A 25,449-nucleotide genomic window follows, 5' to 3' on the forward strand; every position below is an offset into this window, starting at 1 on the left:
TTCCTTTCCTCAAGGAGACCGGGTCGGCACATGCCTCCCCTCTCCTCAAGGAGACCGGGTCGGCACATGCCTCCCCTCTCCTCAAGGAGACCGGGTTGGCACCTGCCTCCCCTCTCCTCAAGGAGACCGGGTCGGCACCTGCCTCCCCTCTCCTCAAGGAGACCGGGTCGGCACCTGCCTCCCCTCTCCTTAACGGGACCGGGTCGGCACATGCCCCCCCTCCTCAATGAGACCGGGTCGGTCTGGACTCAAGACTATCTAGGTTCCGCCACGAACGGGAGACGCTTCAGCAAGGCCTCGATCCTCCCCATTCCTGGCGTGGGGCTAATTGTTTGGGCTTATTTTTCCTGATTAAGACAGCAAGGGGTAATTCAAGCCCAACAAGAGCCTCAAGCCCCCAGGGGCCCACCTGTGGTAGTGCCTTCCAGCTGTCAGTGCATTCCAGCTGGCCTACAGCTGGGATATCCCAAGCACTATAAATACTCAACCCCCTCATCAATGAGAAGGTATTGAATTCTTACCTAACAAACCAGATCATCTCTCTCTAGACTTTATCTCTCTAGCTTGATCACTGACTTGAGCGTCGGAGAGGCGATCCCGGAACTACCTCCGGGGCAGTCTAACCTTTACTTTTGCAGGATTCCGGCGTACGGACTTTTGACTCAGGACATACAGATCTGACCCGGTATTCCCTTAGCAAAGGAGTTAGCACCCTTAATTTCTAGACAGAAACACTTACCATTCTGTTGTAACACACAACCCAAACCATTTTTCGAAGCATCACCATAGACCTCAAATCCCTCATTCCCATCAGGTAGGGTTAAAACAGGTGCAGTGGTTAATCGATCCTTCAAAATTTGAAAAGCTTCCTCACACTTCTCATTCCACTCAAACTTAGACTCCTTTTTCATCAAATTAGTCATAGGTCTTGCTATCTTCGAGAAATCTCTCACAAATCTCCTATAATAGCCACCTAAACCCAATAAACTCCTAATGTCTGACACACTCTTTGGAGTTGGCCACTCACTCACAGCTTGAATCTTAGCAGGATCTACTGAGACTCCTTCCTTAGACACAAAATGACCCAAAAATGCTACTTTCTCCAAACGAAACTCACACTTAGAGAATTTGGCATATAGCTGGTTCTTTCTCAAAGTCTCCAAAATAATCCTTAAATGTTCATCATGCTCGGTTTCATTCCTCGAATATATCAAAATGTCATCAATGAAAACCACTACGAACTTATCCAAAAACTCATGAAAGATCCTATTCATCAAATCCATAAATATAGCAGGAGCATTGGTTAACCCAAAAGGCATTACCGTGAACTCGTAGTGACCATAACGCGTTCTAAAGGCAGTCTTAGGTACATCCTTATCGGCTACCCTCAATTGATGATATCCTGAACGTAAGTCAATCTTCGAGAACACACTAGCTCCATTTAATTGGTCGAATAGGTCATCTATTCTAGGCAAAGGGTACTTGTTCTTAATGGTAACATTGTTCAACTCCCTATAGTCAATACATAACCTCATACTCCCATCCTTTTTCTTCACGAACAATACAGGAGCTCCCCAAGGTGATGCACTAGGTCTGATATAACCTTTATCCAAAAGTTCTTGCAATTGCGTCTTCAACTCACTCATCTCAGGAGGTGCCATTCTATAAGGTGCCTTAGATATAGGTGCAGTTCCAGGAACTAAGTCTATGGTAAACTCAACGGCTCTTGCAGGCGGCATACCTGAAATTTCACTCGGGAATACGTCCATAAACTCATTTACTATCGGAATATCCTCAAGTTTTAACTGAGCTTCCTTACTCACATCTTGTATGCTACAAAAAAATAGCTCACAACCCTTTCTCATCAATTTCTGCACTTGCATAGCAGAGATCACTCCAACGTTCTTAGGTTTCCGAAATCGTCTATATGAGGTCAATTTTCCCGAAGGGTTTCTCAACACTACTTTTTGAACTTCACAATCAATCCTGGCCTTATAATGACTCAACCAGTTCATCCCAAGAATCACATCTAAGTCTCCTAAGTTAAACTCAATTAAGTCGGATGTAGATACAAAGTCTCCTATCTTTAAAGGCAATTTTTCTAAACAACTTGGTACACCTTATGATTTCTCCAATAGGTATGTTAATAGGCAAATCAAACACTTCGAAGAACTTGCTATAATACTTAGAGATAGACAATGCTATGTTAATAGGCAAATCACTGAGCCTTTAACTCCTCAATGGCTAATACCTCAAGTGCAAATCTAGACAATGCTATGAACTTGCTATAATACTTAGAGATAGACATACTTCTCATCCTAAGGTTTATAAACTCTAGTTTCCTCATAAAAGCAGGGTAAATTTTTTTTTCTCTTAAAGTAGCAATAAAGGATTCCCAAATAAACTCTTTCATATAGTCTCATTCTCTTCCTACTATAAGTCAGTCTCATCTTTCAAATACAGTACAACTTGACCTACTTTAATACTCTCAGGAAAGTTCACGGCCCCAAAATCTTTTCAAACGCGCTAATTCGACTCTCTAAGAGGATAGGGTCAGCTTACCCCTTAAGGTACGACAATTTAATCTTAGCTACTCTCTCAAACATATCCTAGCAGAATCGGGACGCTCAACTCTTTCGAGTCCAATTCTCTGCCAATAGGCGAAAAGTAGAAGCTAAGGCATCATTATTGTTTGATACTCTACTTCGCAACTGAAAATTAACGTAACTCTACTTTGGGTTCCAGCTGGTCAGTCCTAAATGTACCTTAAAATACCGCAAGTGTACGGGTCAATTAAAATAAATATAGGGTAAGCAAGATATCGTTTCCCACAAGGAGGTATAATCAACTACCAAATTAAGAGATACTAATATTATCTAGACGATCAGGAAATAGTGATTGATGGTGATAAACTGGACTAATAAAATAAGAACTATACTAATTTTAACTCTAAAGACGTCAGACAATAGGTATAAATCAAGTATAAGAAATGGCTCCAGGACTTAGATTTCGCCAATTAACTTCTATAATGAAATTAAACTAATTGCAGGGTAAAATAATTAGATCGCAATGGACGAATTTCTAATGTATATTAACCCCTCTTCCAAGGCGGAAAACGTATATTTGAATACTAAACTTATGCCTACTTCCGTGGTCATAAAATTTAGAACAAACTCATTAAGAATAAGAATTCATATAAAAGACCACCCTAAGAGTATAACTATTCCTAAAATTATACTACTTAGCGTTTAATAATCCCACGAACTAACATTGAACTTTCACTTCCGCTAATAATCCAATACCTTAAACATACAATTGATAGGGCCCTTATAAAAAGTAAGCAATTGAACTCAAGATTATCAAATTGCAATTTAAATTAAACTAACCTAACAATTATTCAATTCATTGACAGAAAATTAAAAGACTACATCTAGTCCTAGAACAAAGGAATTTAGTTAGACATAACAACTAAATCAACCAAACAATTGAGAATAATAATCTGAAATTAAACATAGTAATTAACATAAACTAATAGAAGAGAGAGATAAACTCCAGATTCATATGAAGAATCAGAAGAACTTTTGACTCCCGTCAATAGCCACCGCAGCCGTGCTGCGTCTGCGTCGCCGTAGTCTCTGTTGTGCTGCTGTGTTTCGTCCTTTTCCTTCTTCGTCGTCTCCGTCCTCTTGCTTTATGTGATGCTGCGTTCTTTCTTTTTTTATATTGCTGCTATCAGGGTTTTTTGTTCTCCTCTTTAGCCCATGATTTTGTTTTGTCTTTTTGGCCCAATCAAATTCCTTTACTCCTTTCTTTTCTTTTTTTCTTTTTTCTTTTTTTCTTCTTTCTTACTTCTTCTAATTTTCCTACAAAACAAATACATAGTAATAACTAGATGGGTTCTAAAGCAAAATATTTCCATAGTAAAAATATACTACTATTACAAATATTAAAGTAACCAAATTAGCATGTAAAAGTAGTAGTAGAATCAAGCAAGTAATTTAATGGGCTCATTTTTTATATTTTAAATCAACTTTATTACATAAGTAACTTAACTCTTAAAACGTTAAAATATAAGAAGAAAACCTATTATAAATCTCATAACTTATACCAAAGAGTAATATAATGGGCTAAAATTATATATAAAATAGGGACTTATCAACTCCCCCACACTTAAGGTTTGCTAGTCCTCGAGCAAACTAGGACTATAATACTAGCATCTATTTTTCATTATAAATTTTAACTTTCCAACTGACCGACTTTTCAGGCAAAATCCTATTATAAGTAGCCATAACTCAACTGAAAGTTTTCACAAACACCAAAAATATGATTTATCGAAATAATTTTAGTTCGAAAATATTATTTAGACGTCACAAGCAATAAGCCAAAGACCAACCAATTCTCTAAAAAGCATAGTACTTCATGTATTAGTGTTTCCATTCAATCTTACCACAACCGTATTCAAGAATTGAGTAATTGAGTAATTAACTTGGTGAACCCTCACTTTAGTCGTGCAAATAAAAATAAAATATTATGATCACTCATGTGTTTAGGGTATAATAATTATCACTCAAAACCTACGAGGTCGACTCGAAATGAAATATATTATCTTTAAATTTGCATATCGTTCAATTCTCCACCACTAAGAAGACATAGAGCATACAAAAATCAAAAGGACTTTAGTAAGGTTGTAATGTAAGGCTCGGGTAAAGGGTAGGAAGTATTTAGTATTTGGTGCTCAAAATCTTTAAGACTAGTGGAGTACACAATCTCTAAGAAGGCCAATTGTAATGGTCACAGTCAAAACTCCAACTACTCAAACGTTAGTCATATATATCCAATAATAAACTTTTCCGAACTCATTTTTATTCTCAATATCAACCTTTTCTTTCTTTTTCTTCTTTTTCTTCATATTTTGTCATTTCATTTTGATATTTTCTTTTTGAGAAAAATCATCTTGGAAAATAATGTAATCACCTACACATAGATATAAGTATGACGTACAATCCCATTTAAATCATGTCATATATTCCACTAGCTCAAAGATTAGGTAAAAGTCATGTGTTTAGGGAATAAGCTTGTAATGTGGTTTAAACAAAAGAAATAGGCTTAAGGCTCAGAGGGGCTTTAGAAAGAGATATGATAATGTAGGTGGCTTAGGCTAAATGTGGTTCAACAAAAACAAATGCCTTTATCATTTTAATATATGCTCATGTTTCAATGTAGTCTCGAAGAAACCAATGCAAATCCAAGAGTTTATATTTCACCAGGAACTAACACACACTCTCAAAAAAAGAGAGACTAATACATATGTTTTAGTCTACTAAAAGGCTCAAAAGTCTCACAATGGTTATAAATGTCCACCAAGTGAATCACAATCAAATCTCAAATAACCATTCTTACCACTTGCCAAATACTTGAACAATGATACTATGCTATTCTCCGAATCAGTTAAAATTAAAAACCCATTAGCTTGCAACAAAATTAGGAAAGCTTTTTTTTTTAAAAAAAAAAACTGATTTTTTTTTCTTTTCAGTCAAATGAAGCTAATGGAATTTGCCTTCAAATCAATATCAGACATGAAAATTAAAATTTCTGCATAAATTTTGACAGCACCTCCCCTAAAATATGGCATATCCAATTAGTTTTCTAGACCTGTTTCTTCACACAAATTAATTCCAGCATCACAGCACTACATCAAATCCAGCAATTCAAGGCTTAAGCCTCTCCCCCACACTTATTATAAACATTGTCCTCAATGTTTGAATATACTCAAACTATATGAAGCAATGTGGCACTATAAAAGACTTAGAAAGAAACAACCTGGGGTACGAGACGACGCCTCTCATGCAAAATAGTTAGTAACAAGCCAGCAACGCTATGTCATTTATTGTGAGAATGGTGACAGACACAGTAGCAGAGCCTACAGAAACGGGAGCAGTAGCTTAGCAGCAAGCAGGAGCAGTAGCTTAGCAGCAAGCAGGAGCAGTAGCTTAGCAGCAAGCAGGAGCAGTAGCTTAGCAGCAAGCAGGAGCAGTAGCTTAGCAGCAAGCAGGAGTAGTAGCTTAGCAGCAAGCAGGAGTAGCTTTGCAGCAAGCAGGAGCAGTAGCTTAGCAACTTGCATACTGAGACTCATCTTTAGTTATATCACGGCTTTATTATCATTTATTAGTGTCTGAGATCTGCAAAAGGAAAACAAAAAGAACAAACGTAAAGAGAATTAAGCGAGAAAATTTAAATAAGCAATTAAAAGGCTTGGGTTGCCTCCCAAGTAGCGCTTGTTTAGAGTCTATAGCTTGACTTCCATCAAGTTCCATTTAACCAGGATCAATCGAGGAGTTAGTCACTCCTTTAGTGGCCGTCTTGGTTATCAAAGGAGACTCACCTTTAGTTTTGAATTCACCCTTTTTCCTCCATGAAAAACATTCCTTGATTGGAGGAAAAACCTTTCTTACCTTTCCATTCTTAAGCTTAGGAGGAGTACCTGTTTTACTCAAACACACTTCAAGTAGAGCATTAGTAGCATCAGTTACATGTTTCTTCTTAGTCATGTCTTCAATTATATCAACTTGACAAACAAGATCTCGTTGTGAATTGTTTCTAGAAGAAGTAAATATATTGAAGTGAACTTTCTCTTCACCAATTTCAAACGTTAATATACCATTTTTAACATCTATAATTGTAACACCCCCAAATTACTCACTTTTAAATAAATAATTTAATAAATAAATATTTGAGTAATTTAGGAGTATTACCGCCACGTGACTACCACGCTTTCGGCAACCAACTACTAACTAACCAAAATAACTTGCAGCGGAAGACTTTAACCAAAAATAATAATACTTCTTTATTAATAAAAGTAAATATTGTCTCAAAACTCAAAAAAAAATGAAACATTTTAATCTAGGTGAAGATCCCCTTCCTAGTATGCTCCCATGCACATCCAAAATTCACCTGCAAATCTGCTTACCAAAAAGGTAAACAGGGCAAAGCCAAATAGGAAAAAGAAAATACGCGTCAGTATAAAACTGAGTACGAAATGTACTAGATAAGTAACACATTTGTTAGTTCGTCATAATTTTTTCATTTCGAAAACTCCATAACCAAAAATTCAAGAATAACTCTTTAAGAATAAACTATTTTCAAACACTTAATAATAATTCAAGAATAACATTTTAAAAACAAACTCTTACCAAACACTTGAATAATAATTCAAGAACAACAAGAACAAACTCTTTCCAAACACTTGAATAGTAATTCAAGAATAACCTTTTTAAGAATAAACTCTTTCCAAACAACTTGGATTAAAAATAACCCTGAAAACAATTCCTCTTCTTATCTCCCCTTCTATTTTGCTAAGTGTGCACAGCCCCCAAGCTAGTCATCCCATCACGGAGCTATATCAAGGGGTAACTATAATTGCCAACAAGTGGACTTTGAATCTCTTGATATTAATCAAGCAGAAATAATAATAATATGACTTGTAAGTCATGAATAAACCTCCTTTCCTCATAAACAACTTTTTGAACATTCAAAGTTCATAAAAACCAATCAACCTTTCCTTGTAAAAATAATTTAATTTTCCAAAAAGGATAACAAAACTTCTATATAAAATGATTGATAATATCATTCCTTCTTTTCACTTTCAAGAGTGAATAATAAAACATTGTAACCATTTTAAACCAAATTTCTAAACCAATCCCACCAATAAAATCAATAAACAACTTTATCATATAAACCACATTTTAAAAGATCTAGCTACATAACGTACCTTGATCTTGCACAAAAAGTATACTAGTATCTCCACTTAGTCTTAATCTTGAACGATCTCCTAACAAACCAATAATAAAAATCTAATAAGTAACTTATCACATGAATGTAAACATGAATAACCTATCATGAGCATAATATTTTTGAGTAAGAAACATGGAAAATATTTTTCTTTTCTTAACCCAAAGAGAATTAGAACTTGAATAAGAAATATAAAACTAGAATAGATAAGAAGAGAAAGAAGAACCTTGAAGTATGGATTCTCCAAAGTTTTTGTGTGGAAAAGATGACTAAAGATGTGGGGTATTTATAGGAGTAGAATAGGTAGAGTACTTAATTTTGAAAATTAAAGAGTTTGTAACCTTCACCATAAATTAGAAGATTAAACCAAGATTTGTAACCTTCATCATAAATTTGGAAAACAAAACTCCCCCATTTACTTCACAATCCCGTCAAAAATAATGGCCTTAAAAAAAAATATATATATATATTTTTTTTTTTTTTTATGTTTTTTGAATAATTTTGACTAGGATTTAAAACCAAAAGTTTAACAAATCCAATTTTGGCGCCATCTTCCGCCAAAATAATTTAAAACGAGTGAAATTGCTAAAATACCCTTTGCTTAAAATATTTATTTTAGAAAATAAATATTTTAATTAATAAATAAATACTTGAAAATATGGGGTATTACAATAATAGCTCCAGCAGTAGCCAAAAAGGGTCTACCTAAAATAATAGGTACCTCCACATCTTCATCCATATCAAGAATTATAAAATCAACAGGAATAATAAATTTATCGACTTTAATTAGCACATTTTCTAGTATTCCTATTGGATATTTGATAGATCTATCGGCAAGTTGCAAAGATACAGTAGTAGATTTTATATTATGCAATCCTAACTTCTTGCAAATAGATAAAGGCATAAGAGAGACACTTGCACCTAAATCACACAAGGCTTTGGAAAACTTAATATCACCTATAGTGCAAGGAATAGAAAAACTTTCTGGGTCTTTCAGTTTAGGGGGAAGCTTTTTCTGAATCACAACACTACATTCCTCACTCAAAGCAATGGTTTCATATTTTTCCAACTTCTTCTTTTTAGACATAATTTCCTTAAGAAACTTAGAATAAGAAGGAATTTGCATTAAAGCATCAATAAAAGGGATGTTAATATGTAATTGCTTAAACATTTTCAAGAATTTCTCAAATTCACTATCTAATTTAGTTTGTTTAAGTCTTTGTGGAAAAGGAATAGGGGGAACATAAGGTCTCAATGGGGGAGGAGTTGTCAATTCAGGTTCTTTTTCAGCTTCATAATTCTCCTTCTCTTTTTCACTTTCATTGGCGACCTCATTTTCTTTAATCGTACTTTTTATGGTACTTAACTCCTTACCATTTCTAAGAGTGACAGCATTGCAATGTTGTTTAGGATTAACTTCAGTTTTACTAGGCAAAGCTCCTTGACTTCTAGAATTGATGGCATTAGCTAATTGTCCAAGTTGAAGTTCTACATTTCTATTAGAAATAGCAATTTGATCAACTTTAGTTTCCAACTTTTCAATTCTTTCAGAAGTAGCATTAGCTAATTTTTCAATAGCTAGTTCCCAAGATGGTCTAATTTCTTGTTGGGGTTGTTTTTGATGGAAACCAGGTGGAATTTGTGAGTTAACATTAGCATTTTGTTGTACTTGATTCCTCCAAGAGAAATTAGGATGGTTTCTCCATCCAGGATTAAAAGTATTGGAGTATGGATCATTATTAGGTGGCCTACTAAAATTAGAAACAAATTGAGCCTGTTCCACATTAATGCATTCATTGGTCAAATGAGCACCTCCACACAAATTACATGGTATAGTAGTAGACACAGATGTGACATTACTCATTTTAGTAAACAAATTAACTAAGTTGTCAACTTTTGCATTTAACATGTTAATTCCTTCTACTTCATACATACCAACGACATTCTTTGGTTTACCCCTATTATTAGACCAATGATAATTATTAGAAGCCATTTCTTCAAGTAACCTATTAGCTACTTTAGTAGTTTTACCCATTATTGCACCTCCGGCGGCAGCATCTATAGTGATTCTAACACATTCATTCAGACCATTATAAAACGTTTGCACTAGTAACCAATCAGAAACACCATGATGAGGACATTTACGTTGTAAATCTTTAAACCTTTCCCATGCTTCATATAAAGACTCCCCATCATATTGAGCAAAACTAGTTATATTATTTCTAAACTTAGCAGTTTTTCCCGGAGGAAAATATTTACTAAGAAAAGCTTGAGATAATGTAGCCCATGTTGTAAATGAATTAGGTGGATTAGATTTTAACCACATTTTAGCTTTATCTTTAAGTGAAAATGGAAATAAACCAAGTCGAATAACATCGTCAGTCACTCCATTTAACTTAACAGTATCACATTTTTCAAGAAAAGTGGTTATATGTTCATTAGGGTCTTCATTATCTAGGCCACTAAATTGGTCTTGTTGAATTATTTGAATTAAGGCAGGGCGAAGCTCAAAATTATTAGCAGAAATAGTAGGTCTTACAATACTTGAAGGGGCTCCACTAGCATTCGGCATTGCGTAGTCACGTAGTGGCTTTTCGTTGTTGTTATCCCCATCTCTAATGGTTTATTGTCAGATTCTTCAGAGAAGATGTACTCCAAACCAAAATATGGCAGCTCTTGTATATGCTCCAACCTCTTCTGTTTCCTTAGTGCACGCTCTGTTTTTTCAATCTCGGGATCAAAAGAAACCAAAGCACGATTAGTACGTGGCATACACTAATAAATATCAGAGATATTGAACTTAACTTAATAATTCTATAAGCACAAAGAGAGAAAAATCACCAAATATGCAGCAACTTCTACGCTAAATAATAAAGAAACACAACTACTAGTGATTCGACAAAGAAACTAGTTAATAAAAAAAATTAATACTAATAACTCAAGAACACAAAGATAGCACTAACAAAATGTTTATCAGAGAAAATAAAAAAAACAAATTTATAAAGAAAAATAAAACAAGTGCTAACAAGAAATTAAAGTCTAAACTATATTAAAAATCCCTCTAGTATGATATTGAACTATTGCCTCCCCGGCAACGGCGCCAAAAACTTGGTCAGTCCTAAATGTACCTTAAAATACCGCAAGTGTACGGGTCGATTAAAATAAATATAGGGTAAGCAAGATATCGTTTCCCACAAGGAGGTATAATCAACTACCAAATTAAGGATACTAATATTATCTAGACGATCAGGAAATAGTGATTGATGGTGATAAACTGGACTAATAAAATAAGAACTATACTAATTTTAACTCTAAAGACGTCAGACAATAGGTATAAATCAAGTATAAGAAATGGTTCCAGGACTTAGATTTCGCCAATTAACTTCTATAATGAAATTAAACTAATTGCAGGGTAAAATTTAGATCGCAATGGACGAATTTCTAATGCATATTAACCCTCTTCCAAGGCGGAAAACGTATATTTGAATACTAAACTTATGCCTACTTCCGTGGTCATAAAATTTAGAACAAACTCATTAAGAATAAGAATTCATATAAAAGACCACCCTAAGAGTATAACTATTCCTAAAATTATACTACTTAGCGTTTAATAATCCCACGAACTAACATTGAACTTTCACTTCCGCTAATAATCCAATACCTTAAACATACAATTGATAGGGCCCTTATCAAAAGTAAGCAATTGAACTCAAGATTATCAAATTGCAATTTAAATTAAACTAACACCAACATTATTCAATTCATTGACAGAAAATTAAAAGACTACATCTAGTCCTAGAACAAAGGAATTTAGTTAGACATAACAACTAAATCAACCAAACAATTGAGAATAATAATCTGAAATTAAACATAGTAATTAACATAAACTAATAGAAGAGAGAGATAAACTCCAGATTCATATGAAGAATCAGATGAACTTTTGACTCCCGTCAATAGCCACCGCAGCCGTGCTGCGTCTGCGTCGCCGTAGTCTCTGTTGTGCTGCTGTGTTTCGTCCTTTTCCTTCTTCGTCGTCTCCGTCCTCTTGCTTTTGTGATGCTGCGTTCTTTCTTTTTTTATATCGCTGCTATCAGGGTTTTTTGTTCTCCTCTTTAGCCCATGATTTTGTTTTGTCTTTTTGGCCCAATCAGATTCCTTTACTCCTTTCTTTTCTTTTTTTCTTTTTTCTTTTTTTCTTCTTTCTTACTTCTTCTAATTTTCCTACAAAACAAATACATAGTAATAACTAGATGGGTTTCTAAAGCAAAATATTTCCATAGTAAAAATATACTACTATTACAAATATTAAAGTAACCAAATTAGCATGTAAAAGTAGTAGTAGAATCAAGCAAGTAATTTATTGAGCTCATTTTTTATATTTTAAATCAACTTTATTACATAAGTAACTTAACTCCTAAATTGTTAAAATATAAGAAGAAAACCTATTATAAATCTCATAACTTATACTAAAGAGTAATATAATGGGCTAAAATTATATATAAAATAGGACTTATCAACTCCCCCACACTTAAGGTTTGCTAGTCCTCGAGCAAACTAGGACTATAATACTAGCATCTATTTGTCATTATAAATTTTAACTTTCCAACTGACTGACTTTTCAGGCAAATCCTATTATAAGTAGCCATAATCAACTGAAAGTTTTCACAAACACCAAAAATATGATTTATCGAAATAATTTTAGTTCGAAAATATTATTTAGACGTCACAAGCAATGAGCCAAAGACCAACCAATTCTTCAAAAAGCATAGTATTTCATGTATTAGTGTTTCCATTCAATCTTACCACAACCATATTCAAGAATTGAGTAATTAACTTGGTGAACCCTCACTTTAGTCGTGCAAATAAAAATAAAATATTATGATCACTCATGTGTTTAGGGTATAATAATTATCACTCAAAACCTAGGAGGTCGACTCGAAATGAAATATATTATCTTTAAATTTGCATATCGTTCAATTCTCCACCACTAAGAAGACATAGAGCATACAAAAATCAAAAGGACTTTAGTAAGGTTGTAATGTAAGGCTCGGGTAAAGGGTAGGAAGTATTTAGTATTTGGTGCTCAAAATCTTTAAGACTAGTGGAGTACACAATCTCTAAGAAGGCCAATTGTAATGGAAACAGTTAAAACTCCAACTACTCAAATGTTAGTCATATATATCTAATAATAAACTTTTCTGAACTCATTTTTATTCTCAATATCAACCTTTTCTTTCTTTTTCTTCTTTTTCTTCATATTTTGTCATTTCATTTTGATATTTTGTTTTTGAGAAAAATAATCTTGGAAACTAATATAATCACCTACACATAGATAGAATTATGACGTACAACCCCATTTAAATCATGTCATATATTCCACTAGCTCAAAGATTAGGTAAAAGTCATGTGTTTAGGGAATAAGCTTGTAATGTGGTTTAACCAAAAGAAATAGGCTTAAGGCTCAGAGGCGCTTTAGAAAGAATGATAATGTAGGTGGCTTAGGCTAAATGTGGTTCAACAAAAACAAATGCCTTTATCATTTTAATATATGCTCATGTTTCAATGTAGTCTCGAAGAAACCAATGCAAATCCAAGAGTTTATATTGCACCAGGAACTAACACACACTCTCAAAAAATAGAAAAGGCTCAAAAGTCTCACAATGGTTATAAATGTCCACCAAGTAAATCACAATCAAATCTTAAATAACCATTCTTACCACTTGCCGAATACTTGAACAATGATACTATGCTATTCTCCGAATCAGTTAAAATTAAAGACCCATTAGCTTGCAACAAAATTAGGAAAGCTTTTTTTTTAAAAAAAAAAACTGATTTTTTTTTCTTTTCAGTCAAATGAAGCTAATGGAATTTGCCTTCAAATCAATATCAGACATGAAAATTAAAATTTCTGCATAAATTTTGACAGCACCTCCCCTAAAATATGGCATATCCAATTAGTTTTCTAGACCTGTTTCTTCACACAAATTAATTGCAGCATCACAGCACTACATCAAATCCAGCAATTCAAGGCTTAAGCCTCTCCCCCACACTTATTATAAACATTGTCCTCGATGTTTGAATATACTCAAACTATATGAAGCAATGTGGCACTATAAAAGACTTTGAAAGAAACAACCTGGGGTACGAGACGACGCCTCTCATGCAAAATAGTTAGTAACAAGCCAGCAACGCTATGTCATTTATTGTGAGAATGGTGACAGACACAGTAGCAGAGCCCACAGAAACGGGAGCAGTAGCTTAGCAGCAAGTAGGAGCAGTAGCTTAGCAGCAAGCAGGAGCAGTAGCTTAGCAGCAAGCAGGAGTAGTAGCTTAGCAGCAAGCAGGAGTAGCTTTGCAGCAAGCAAGAGCAGTAGCTTAGCAACTTGCATACAGAGACTCATCTTTAGTTATATCACGGCTTTATTATCATTTATTAGTGTCTGAGATTTGCAAAAGGAAAACAAAAAGAACAAGCGTAAAGAGAATTAAGCGAGAAAATTTAAATAAGCAATTAAAAGGCTTGGTTGCCTCCCAAGTAGCGCTTGTTTAGAGTCTATAGCTTGACTTCCATCAAGTTCCATTTAACCAGGATCAATCGAGGAGTTAGTCACTCCTTTAGTGGCCGTCTTGGTTATCAAAGGAGACTCACCTTTAGTTTTGAATTCACCCTTTTTCCTCCATGAAAAACATTCCTTGATTGGAGGAAAAACCTTTCTTACCTTTCCATTCTTAAGCTTAGGAGGAGTACCTGTTTTACTCAAACACACTTCAAGTAGAGCATTAGTAGCATCAGTTACATGTTTCTTCTTAGGGCCTGTTCTCTTCGGCATAAAACAGCTGAACTGAACTGAACTGAACTGAATTGAACTGAACTGAACTGAATTGAACTGAACTGAATTGAACTGAACTGATCTGAACTGAACTGAACAGAATTGAACTGAACTGAACTGAAATGAATAGTGATATGTGAGAGTAAAAGTATTGTCAAGAGCTGAACTGAACTGAACTGAACTGAACTGAACTGATCTGATCTGAACTGAACTGAATTGAATTGAACTGAACTGAATTGAATTGAACTGAACTGAAAATAAGCTGGAGAGAACAGGCCCTTAGTCATGTCTTCAATTATATCAACTTGACAAACAAGATCTCGTTGTGAATTGTTTCTAGAAGAAGTAAATATATTGAAGTGAACTTTCTCTTCACCAATTTCAAACGTTAATATACCATTTTTAACATCTATAGTAGCTCCAGCAGTAGCCAAAAAGGGTCTACCTAAAATAATAGTTACCTCCACATCTTCATCCATATCAAGAATAATAAAATCAACAGGAATAATAAATTTATCGACTTTAATTAGCACATTTTCTAGTATTCCTATTGGATATTTGATAGATCTATCGGCAAGTTGCAAAGAATACAGTAGTAGATTTTATATTATGCAATCCTAACTTCTTGCAAATAGATAAAGGCATAAGAGAGACACTTGCACCTAAATCACACAAGGCTTTGAAAATTAATATCACCTATAGTGCAAGGAATAGAAAAACTTCCGGGTCTTTCAGTTTAGGGGAAGCTTTTTCTGAATCACAGCACTACATTCCTCACTCAAAGCAATGGTTTCATTTTTCCAACTTCTTCTTTTTAGACATAATTTCCTTAAGAAACTTAGAATAAGAAGGAATTTGCATTAAAGCATCAATAAAAGGAGTAATATGTAATTGCTTAAACATTTTCAAGAATTTCTCAAATTCACTATCTAATTTAGTTTGTTTAAGTCTTTGTGGAAAAGGAATAGGGGAACATAAGGTCTCAATGGGGAGGAGTTGTCAATTCAGGTTCTTTTTCAGCTTCATAATTCTCCTTCTCTTTTTCACTTTCATTGGCGACCTCATTTTCTTTAATCGTATTTTTATGGTACTTAACTCCTTACCATTTCTAAGAGTGACAGCGTTGCAATGTTGTTTAGGATTAACTTCAGTTTTACTAGGCAAAGCTCCTTGACTTCTAGAATTGATGGCATTAGCTAATTGTCCAAGTTGAAGTTCTACATTTCTATTAGAAATAGCAATTTGATCAACTTTAGTTTCCAACTTTTCAATTCTTTCAGAAGTAGCATTAGCTAATTTTTCAATAGCTAGTTCCCAAGATGGTCTAATTTCTTGTTGGGGTTGTTTTTGATGGAAACCAGGTGGAATTTGTGAGTTAACATTAGCATTTTGTTGTCTTGATTCCTCCAAGAGAAATTAGGATGGTTTCTCCATCCAGGATTAAAAGTATTGAGTATGGATCATTATTAGGTGCTATTAAAATTAGAAACAAATTGAGCTGTTCCACATTAATGCATTCATTGGTCAAATGAGCACCTCCACACAAATTACATGGCATAGTAGTAGACACAGAATTGACATTACTCATTTTAGTAAACAAATTAACTAAGTTGTCAACTTTTGCATTTAACATGTTAATTCCTTCTACTTCATACATACCAGCGCATTCTTTGGTTTACCCTATTATTAGACCAATGATAATTATTAGAAGCCATTTCTTCAAGTAACCTATTAGCTACTTCAGTAGTTTTACCCATTATTGCACCTCCGCGGCAGCATCTATGTGATTCTAACAATTCATTCAGACCATTATAAAAGTTTGCACTATAACCAATCAGGAAACCATGATGAGGACATTTACGTTGTAAATCTTTAAACCTTTCCCATGCTTCATATAAAGACTCCCCATCATATTGAGCAAAACTAGTTATATTATTTCTAAACTTAGCAGTTTTTCCCAGAGGAAAATATTTACTAAGAAAACTTGAATAATGTAGCCCATGTTTTAAATGAATTAGGTGGATTAGATTTTGACCACATTTTAGCTTTATCTTTAAGTGAAAATGGAAATAAACCAAGTCGAATAACATCGTTAGTCACTCCATTTAACTTAACAGTATCGCATTTTTCAAGAAAAGTGGTTATATGTTCATTAGGGTCTCATTATTAGGCCACTAAATTGGTCTTGTTGAATTATTTGAATTAAGCAGGGCGAAGCTTAAAATTATTAGCAGAAATAGTAGGTCATACAATACTTGAAGGGGCTCCACTAGCATTCGGCATTGCGTAGTCACGTAGTGGCTTTTCGTTGTTGTTATCCCCCGTCTCTAATGGTTTATTGTCATATTCTTCAGAGAAGATGTACTCCAAACCAAATGGCAGCTCTTGTATTTGCTCCAACTCTTCTTTTCCTTAGTGCACGCTCTGTTTTTTCAATCTCGGATCAAAAGAAACCAAAGCACGATTAGTACGTGGCATACACTAATAAATATCAGAGATATTGAACTTAACTTAATAATTCTATAAGCACAAAGAGAGAAAAATCACCAAATATGCAACAACTTCTACGCTAAATAATAAGAAACACAACTACTAGTGATTCGACAAAGAAACTAGTTAATAAAAAAAAAATTAATACTAATAACTCAAGAACACAAAGATAGCTCTAACAAAATGTTTATGAGAGAAAATAAAAAAAACAAATTTATAAAGAAAAATAAAACAAGTGCTAACAAGAAATTAAAGTCTAAACTAATATTAAAAATCCCTCTAGTATGATATTGAACTATTGCCTCCCTGGCAACGGCGCCAAAAACTTGGTCGTCCTAAATGTACCTTAAAATACCGCAAGTGTACGGGTCAATTAAAATAAATATAGGGTAAGCAAGATATCGTTTCCCACAAGGAGGTATAATCAACTACCAAATTAAGAGATACTAATATTATCTAGACGATCAGGAAATAGTGATTAATGGTGATAAACTGGACTAATAAAATAAGAACTATACTATTTTAACTCTAAAAACGTCAGACAATAGGTATAAATCAAGTATAAGAAATGGTTCCAGGACTTAGATTTCGCCAATTAACTTCTATAATGAAATTAAACTAATTGCAGGGTAAAATAATTAGATCGCAATGGACGAATTTCTAATGTATATTAACCCTCTTCCAAGGCGGAAAACGTATATTTGAATACTAAACTTATGCCTACTTCCGTGGTCATAAAATTTAGAACAAACTCATTAAGAATAAGAATTCATATAAAAGACCACCCTAAGAGTATAACTATTCCTAAAATTATACTACTTAGCGTTTAATAATCCCACGAACTAACATTGAACTTTCACTTCCGCTAATAATCCAATACCTTAAACATACAATTGATAGGGCCCTTATCAAAAGTAAGCAATTGAACTCAAGATTATCAAATTGCAATTTAAATTAAACTAACCCAACAATTATTCAATTCATTGACAGAAAATTAAAAGACTACATCTAGTCCTAGAACAAAGGAATTTAGTTAGACATAACAACTAAATCAACCCAAACAATTGAGAATAATAATCTGAAATTAAACATTGTAATTAACATAAACTAATAGAAGAGAGAGATAAACTCCAGATTCATATGAAGATTCAGATGAACTTTTGACTCCCGTCAATAGCCACCGCAGCCGTGCTGCGTCTGCGTCGCCGTAGTCTCTGTTGTGCTGCTGTGTTTCGTCCTTTTCCTTCTTCGTCGTCTCCGTCCTCTTGCTTTCTGTGATGCTGCGTTCTTTCTTTTTTTATATTGCTGCTATCAGGGTTTTTTGTTCTCCTTTTTAGCCCATGATTTTGTTTTGTCTTTTTGGCCCAATCAGATTCCTTTACTCCTTTCTTTTCTTTTTTTCTTTTTTCTTTTTTTCTTCTTTCTTACTTCTTCTAATTTTCCTACAAAACAAATACATAGTAATAACTAGATGGGTTCTAAAGCAAAACATTTCCATAGTAAAAATATACTACTATTACAAATATTAAAGTAACCAAATTAGCATGTAAAAGTAGTAGTAGAATCAAGCAAGTAATTTATTGAGCTCATTTTTTATATTTTAAATCAACTTTATTACATAAGTAACTTAACTCTTAAAACGTTAAAATATAAGAAGAAAACCTATTATAAATCTCATAACTTATACCAAAGAGTAATATAATGGGCTAAAATTATATATAAAATAGGGACTTATCACCCGCATAACTTACATGGTCATCTAAGCAAGGCAACACTTGATTTGATCATTAAAGATCGCATCAACAAACAATTTCTCGCTAGTTTCAAGTTCAACATGAAATGTTCTCTAATAGTCACATAATCGTTCATGTAAAATACATTTACATCAACATGAAAGTAGAAACAAGCAAGCAAGAATATAATCGCATGATGAAAAGAATAATAAAATAAAAAAAAATTCCCATCACGTGCCCAGAATAAATTCTTACTCACTCATATAAATAAATAATAGATTTTATTCCTCAATCGATAATAAGATTATTCTCCCAATCCAAAATAACCAACTTGTTCCTCAATAATATAAGAACGCTAAATAAGAAAATTTAACCCATTGTAGCTTGACTACTTTCCAACAACTAATCTTAAGCATCAATAAATACTCTTATGGAGTTACACCATCATTCTCATCCTTATTTCCTTTATATGGAGTAAACATTTCGTCTTCAAAGTCTCCACAGTCTTCACTATAATAATATTAATAACAATAATAATTTGAATTCATAGATCTAATAGATCTTCAAATTCTTTTGGGTTGATGTCCACTTTCACCAACCTTTAAATCAATTACATCGCTCAGATAAGGTCTTCAAATAATATTGTAGATGTCCTTTCAGGTTTGCACTCTAATACAATCAAACTCTTGAATTACTTCATATATCACTAACAAGGATGCCTACTTTTAACACATAATGCATAATGCTCTCTAAGCTAGTGTAACTATAACTTTCAGGCTCATGACATCAACATTCTCATCATCACTCAACATAATTGGGTTATGATAGCTTCCTACTCTATTAACTTGCCTGACAATACTATCAACTTGTCTGGCAGGCATGGTTAGAGATCTACAACAAATAAACCATAATGGTTTAGCACTCTCTCTAACGTGTTCCCACAAATAATAAAAGGTAAACAAAACAAAGGCATGTAAATATACACTTTGCAGGCAAGAATTATAAACAGTTAGCAGGGAAGAAAAAATATTTATGCATCAATAGCAGGGAAGTATAATAATAATGCACTTATTTGCAGGGAAGAAAATAAAAATGATGCTGAACTAACCTTCTAGTGCAGACATATAATGTTTCCATCTTATATGCCCTTCTTATACTACCCATTCTCACAATGCAATACTATAAACCTTAAAGGCATGAAAAATAATGCAGACACTTTTGTAAATAATATTACTCCAGTGCCTGGAAATGACTTTTCGAAATAAAAAAAAAATTTCGGACCACCTAGTCACTCGAAAAAAAAAATCTTCACTCGAAATTTTTTTTTTCCGGACTCAGCACTTTTCGAAATTTTTTTTTTTTTCGCCGAACTCGAAATTCGAAGCCCTATTCTTCCGAAAAAAAGTTTCGGTTTTTATAAAAAGTTTCTGAAATCAAAACATAGGAGCAATACTAAGGTTTCCTCCAAATAACCAATAAGCTAGGTAACTTAATAAGCTAAAGTCACTTAATAAGCTAGTTAGTTAGGCGCCTATAAGTCTTAAACAAACCTAAAGCTCCCAGATACCACTTTGTAACACCCCGATAATTCTCTCTTTCTAGAAAATACTTTTATAACAACCTTTGAGAATTACCCAGGCATTATCGCCCGTGTGATAACGTTTCGGCTTACTCAGAATTTTGCAGCGGAAAACAACTTATTAAAAATCAACTTTATTAAAACTTATGAAACCAAATAACAATGTCGGAAACGAAACACACCAACTTAAACTATTGTCTGAAAACATATACTCCTAGAAAAACAACTTAAATGGTTCTAGTAATACAAGAGCCTCTCCATTCCAGATTCCCCAATGTTATGCATCTTCGAACCTGTAATGTCAATGCCGTCTCAACTCTACTCCCCTGAAGGATCACCACAGGATCAATAGGCAAAGCCATGATCACAAACACAGACAAGCACGTAATCAGCAAAGCTGAGTACTACATATCAGGCATACATAACCCTAAACATGATACTACAAAAATATAACTTGCAGGAATAATAATAATAAAACATATAATAATCTGCAGACGACTCTTACTGAACTAGACTCTAAACTTTTATTTCTTCTTTAAATGGAATAGTTATGGGACGAGTTGTCTATACTGAAATAGGAAATACGGTCATGACTCCGTAATCCAAAATGACCTGCGATATCGAGGAACCTTTAACTAATGAGGAAAGGTGATCAATCCAATCCTAGGGAAATACATGGAACGCTCACCTTGCATCCCAACCCTTAGTGTCCAACTCTAGACGTGCACCAGTCTAAAGTCTATAACCTATTCTCGTTTCACTTTACGTTGCATTCATTTTAATACTTGTGTTGACACCAACCAAGCACATAACACATAACTAATAATCACATATATCACACAGACATCCTTTTTATCTTAGAATTAACAAGTGTTCACAACTTATCAATCAAGACTCCTTTAACTTCTTTTTATTCTTTACTAACTTGCCTGTTGAACCTAGCCAACAGTAAACTGTACCTTTATATAGGTATAACTCATACGTACCAAATAAGATCCACGGTTCTTATAAGATAAATAAATAATACTCACGAATCCATGTAACATGATTCAATCTTACTTACATTAATTCACTCACGAATTAATACATAAACTGGACTTATCTGCTTGCATCAAACTTCCATACAAACATTTATACTCATAAATACTACTAGTTTGCATGTAGCACACAGGCAAATAACATGTAAAACAATTCCAGTAAATCATATATATGAACAACAGAGTCCTATACATGATACTAATAAATAAAACATCATTAAAGCATGTTTCTAAATCATATATCACGTAGACTATGTACGTACCTTGTATAAACGAATCTGTAGGCCACTTTTACGCTCTAAAAGTCTCCTACTACGAATTCTCCGCCTAGAAAATAAAATAATGAATAAATACCTTGAACTAAAAATTTACAGCAACTTTAAAAACGACCCAAACCCCTTAAACGTGTTTTAAAATCGTTTTTACGTATCAAACTTTCGTTATTTTTAATCCTAGTATAGTACAACTATTCTAGTGATTAAAAATCATTTAAAACTCTTAAAATACTTATTTTCTGAAATTACAGCACTTATAAACTTTAATAACTCTCTTTAAAACATATAAACATGTTTAAAATCATAAATTAAAACAATCTCATAGTGTATAACATACAACTATGGTTTTCTAGTAATTAAAACCCTAAAAATTCATGCTTTGATGATTAAAACTTCAATCTAAAAATAATAACAAATTTGAAAATTTATTCTTTCAATATATAATATATATGAAATCAATATATAAGAAAACGAGAAAAAGAATCAAAAGAAAAAGGAAGAAAAACAGTGAAATACCGAAATCGCGAGAGAACTATGGCAGCAAAATCGCAAAACTTGCAGAGGCCATAACGGATAGAATAAGAATCGGAATTGAATGATTCTTGAGTCTAAATTCAATAACTTTTCGAGATCTACAATTTCTAAGAAGGAAGTTTTGGCTAAAAAGAAACGGAACTATGAGAAATCTGGCCAATCAGATTCGGGTGAAAGAAAAAACGAGTGAAGAGAGGAAAAAGAAAATCACGTGTGAAGAGGAGAGAGAAATAAAGTGTGTAGGGTAAAATTTGGGTTTTTTAGGATATTTAAATAGAGACTTTTCCTTTTGGGCTTAGGAAAAGAGATTTTAATAAATGAAACTTTGATGACTAATAAGATGGGGCTCATTAGTACTTTAGTCATCAAATAACCCTTTCCCTTTTCATCACTTTTGGGCTTTCGATTCCATTCAGCTTCCTTTTCAAATACTCTTTTAATAATTAAAACTCTTATTAAAACATGCTTACTTAAAACATTACAAATAAGCTATAAAAATATTTTTAGTTGACTTTTAAAATTGTCAACCCTTTTTAAAAGTCAAATCTTTTTCCAAACTCATTTGGATTTAAATATAACTACATGAATACTTTAATATATTTATGAAAATTCTTTAAAATTGTGGGGGATTACAGGAGGGATCAGAGGCTATGGTGCGAATACCACCAGGAGCATGATCACACCACAAAGGAGTGTCGGGAACTGAAGAAAGCCTTGGATTATTTAGCTGATCAAGGTAAGTTGAACATGTACATCAAGCATTCTCGAGAGAAGAAGGGAAAAGAGAAGGAGTCAAAGAATGATAGTGACAACACCGACGGGTATGTTGGGTTGATAGCACGCGGACATGCTTCGAGCGGCTCGATCGGTCGAGCCTGAAAATCCCACCTCTATGCCATGAAGAAACACGTCCTAGAAGTTGGGCCGACAAAGGCGGGGTGTCCCGTCATGACGTTTGGGGAGCCTGACCGGAATCTTCACACCCCCCATGACGACCCCCTAGTGATAGAAATGAAGATCGCTAATTCTTGGGTCAAGAGGATTTTAGTCGATTGCAGGTCTTTGGCAGTATTATCACTCTGGAATGCCTGCGCAAACTCAAGTACACCAAGAAGGATATCACCCCGACCAGTCAACCCCTGATAGGTTTCGGGGGAGGATCTGTCTACCCACTAGGGTTTATAAAGCTAGCGGTGAGACTCGGGGAGAGAGGAAAGGGAAGAAGCTTGTCAATAGACTTCCTAGTGGTCGATACCCCACTTCCTTACAATGCCATCATGGGTCGACCTACCATGAAAAAGATCAAGGCGGCACTCTCGGTGTACCAGTTGCTTCTGTAGTATGAAACTGACGAAGGACAAGTTGGGAAAATATATGGAGACCAGCAGACAGCCCGGGAATGTTATAGCAACAACTTCAAAACAGGGGCACTCGAGGAAAGGAGCGAGAAGAAGAGGAAGAGGGAAAGATCCCGTGGACACCCCTACTACTGTACTAGCCTCGAGGTCTACATTTCGGAGAATCCAAAGTCATACGAGCTACCCCAGCCAGTCGAGGAGGATGAGGAAGTAATAATAAGGGAAGACCCCGAGCAGAAATTGAGGATAGGCACAAACCTCAATCCCGAAATCTGGGAAAAGCTCATCAACATACTGCGGGATTACAAAGATGAATTTGCCTACTCTATATCTGACATCCAAGGGGTCGACCCCAATTTTGCTTGTCATGAGCTCAATATCAAATAAGGGTTTCGCCCCATCAAACAGAAGCTTAGGCATCAAGGGCCTGAAAGAAACGCGGCCGCGGAAGTCAAGAAACTATTAGAGGCGGGGATTATTGAGGAGTGTCAATACACAGAATGGTTGGCCAGTGTTGTATTGGTGAAAAAGGCCAGCGAAGCTTGGCGCATGTGTGTTGACTTCACCGACTTGAACAAAGCCTGTCCCAAGGACAATCATCCCCTCCTAAAAATTTATAGACTGGTCAACTCAACGGCTAGTCACGAGCAACTCAGCTTTATGGATGCCAATGCGGGATACCACCATATCCCAATGGCGGAAAATGACCGGATACACAGCGCGTTCGTGACAGCTCAAGGCGTATATTGTTACAAGATGATGCCTTTTCGGACTAAAAAACACAGGGGCAACCTACCAAAAGACGATTAACAAAGTTTTCGAGGAGCAGCTCGGAAGAAATGTTGAAGTATATGTGGACAACATGATCGTCAAGAGTAATAGAAGTACCGACCACATGGAAGATCTTGTAGAAACATTAAACACCCTTCGGCGACACGACATGAAGTTGAACCCGAAGAAGTGCGTATTCAGGGTGAAACGGGGGAAGTGCCTCGGGTTCCTGGTTGACGAAAGGGGAATTGAGGCAAACCCTGATAAAATCAAGGCCATTTTGAACATGTCATCTCCCAGAAATGTTAGAAAGGTTCAAAGACTCACCGGATGCCTAACATTGTTGGGCCGCTTCTTATCCCACTCAGCTGACAAGAGCCTGCTCTACTTTAGAGCACTCAAGAGGAAATAGTTCGACTGGGATGAAGAGGTGGAGCTTGCTTTCAAACAACTGAAAGAGCACTTGGCAACCTGGCCGAAACTCATTTCCCCCTTGCCGGAGGAAGCTCTTTACATATATTTGTCAGTGTCGGAATATGCCCTCGTGCTCGTGGCGGAAAGAGAAGAAAAGCAACACCCGGTTTACTTCATCAGTCATGCATACCGAGGGGCAGAAGCCCGGTACAACCAGATGGAAAAGGTTGTTTTTGCACTAATGATGGCCAGCAGGAAGTTGAAACTCTACTTCCAAGCACACCCCATCAAGGTCCTCACCGGACAGCCTATTAGGAAAGTGATTTGAAAGTAGGAATCATTCGACACAGATGACTGAATGGGAGGATCAGCTAGTGGATTTCGGGTTAGAGTACGAGCCTTGAAGGGCAATCAAGGCTCAGGCCTTAGCAGACTTCATTAGTGAATGCAGCTATGGACCCATAGACAGGGAAGAAGTAAGATCACGGGGCTTGCAAGTGGACGGTTCAGCCACCAAGACTGTAAGTGGTGCCGGGTAAGTTATCCCCCACTCGGGGATAAAATAGAATACGCGGTGAAGTTCAACTTCCTGGCATCAAAAAATGAGACGGAATACGAAGCCCTGATCCTAGGTCTTCAG

At 34.9% G+C, this 25,449-nt stretch overlaps 1 protein-coding gene and 2 non-coding genes across 3 annotated transcripts; 2 read left to right on the plus strand and 1 right to left on the minus strand.

Moving 5' to 3' along the window:
- Positions 1 to 6,158: 6,158 nt before the first annotated feature.
- Positions 6,159 to 10,360, minus strand: LOC130589977 (uncharacterized). The gene is made up of 3 exons (XM_057391682.1): positions 8,439 to 10,360; positions 6,453 to 6,597; positions 6,159 to 6,179 (listed from the first exon to the last, which is right to left on the minus strand). Exons 1-3 carry the CDS (start codon positions 10,358 to 10,360, stop codon positions 6,159 to 6,161), a joined length of 2,088 nt encoding a protein of 695 aa, XP_057247665.1.
- Positions 9,912 to 10,018, plus strand: LOC125494579 (small nucleolar RNA R71). The gene has a single exon (XR_007270818.1). It is a non-coding gene; the product is annotated as a small nucleolar RNA R71 (small nucleolar RNA).
- A 6,097-nt stretch (positions 10,361 to 16,457) lies between the features above and the next one.
- Positions 16,458 to 16,564, plus strand: LOC125494577 (small nucleolar RNA R71). Its single transcript, XR_007270816.2, has one exon. It is a non-coding gene; the product is annotated as a small nucleolar RNA R71 (small nucleolar RNA).
- Positions 16,565 to 25,449: the final 8,885 nt, after the last annotated feature.

Source organism: Beta vulgaris, chromosome 1, assembly GCF_026745355.1.
Source record: "Beta vulgaris subsp. vulgaris cultivar EL10 chromosome 1, EL10.2, whole genome shotgun sequence".
Lineage (NCBI taxonomy): Eukaryota > Viridiplantae > Streptophyta > Magnoliopsida > Caryophyllales > Amaranthaceae > Beta > Beta vulgaris.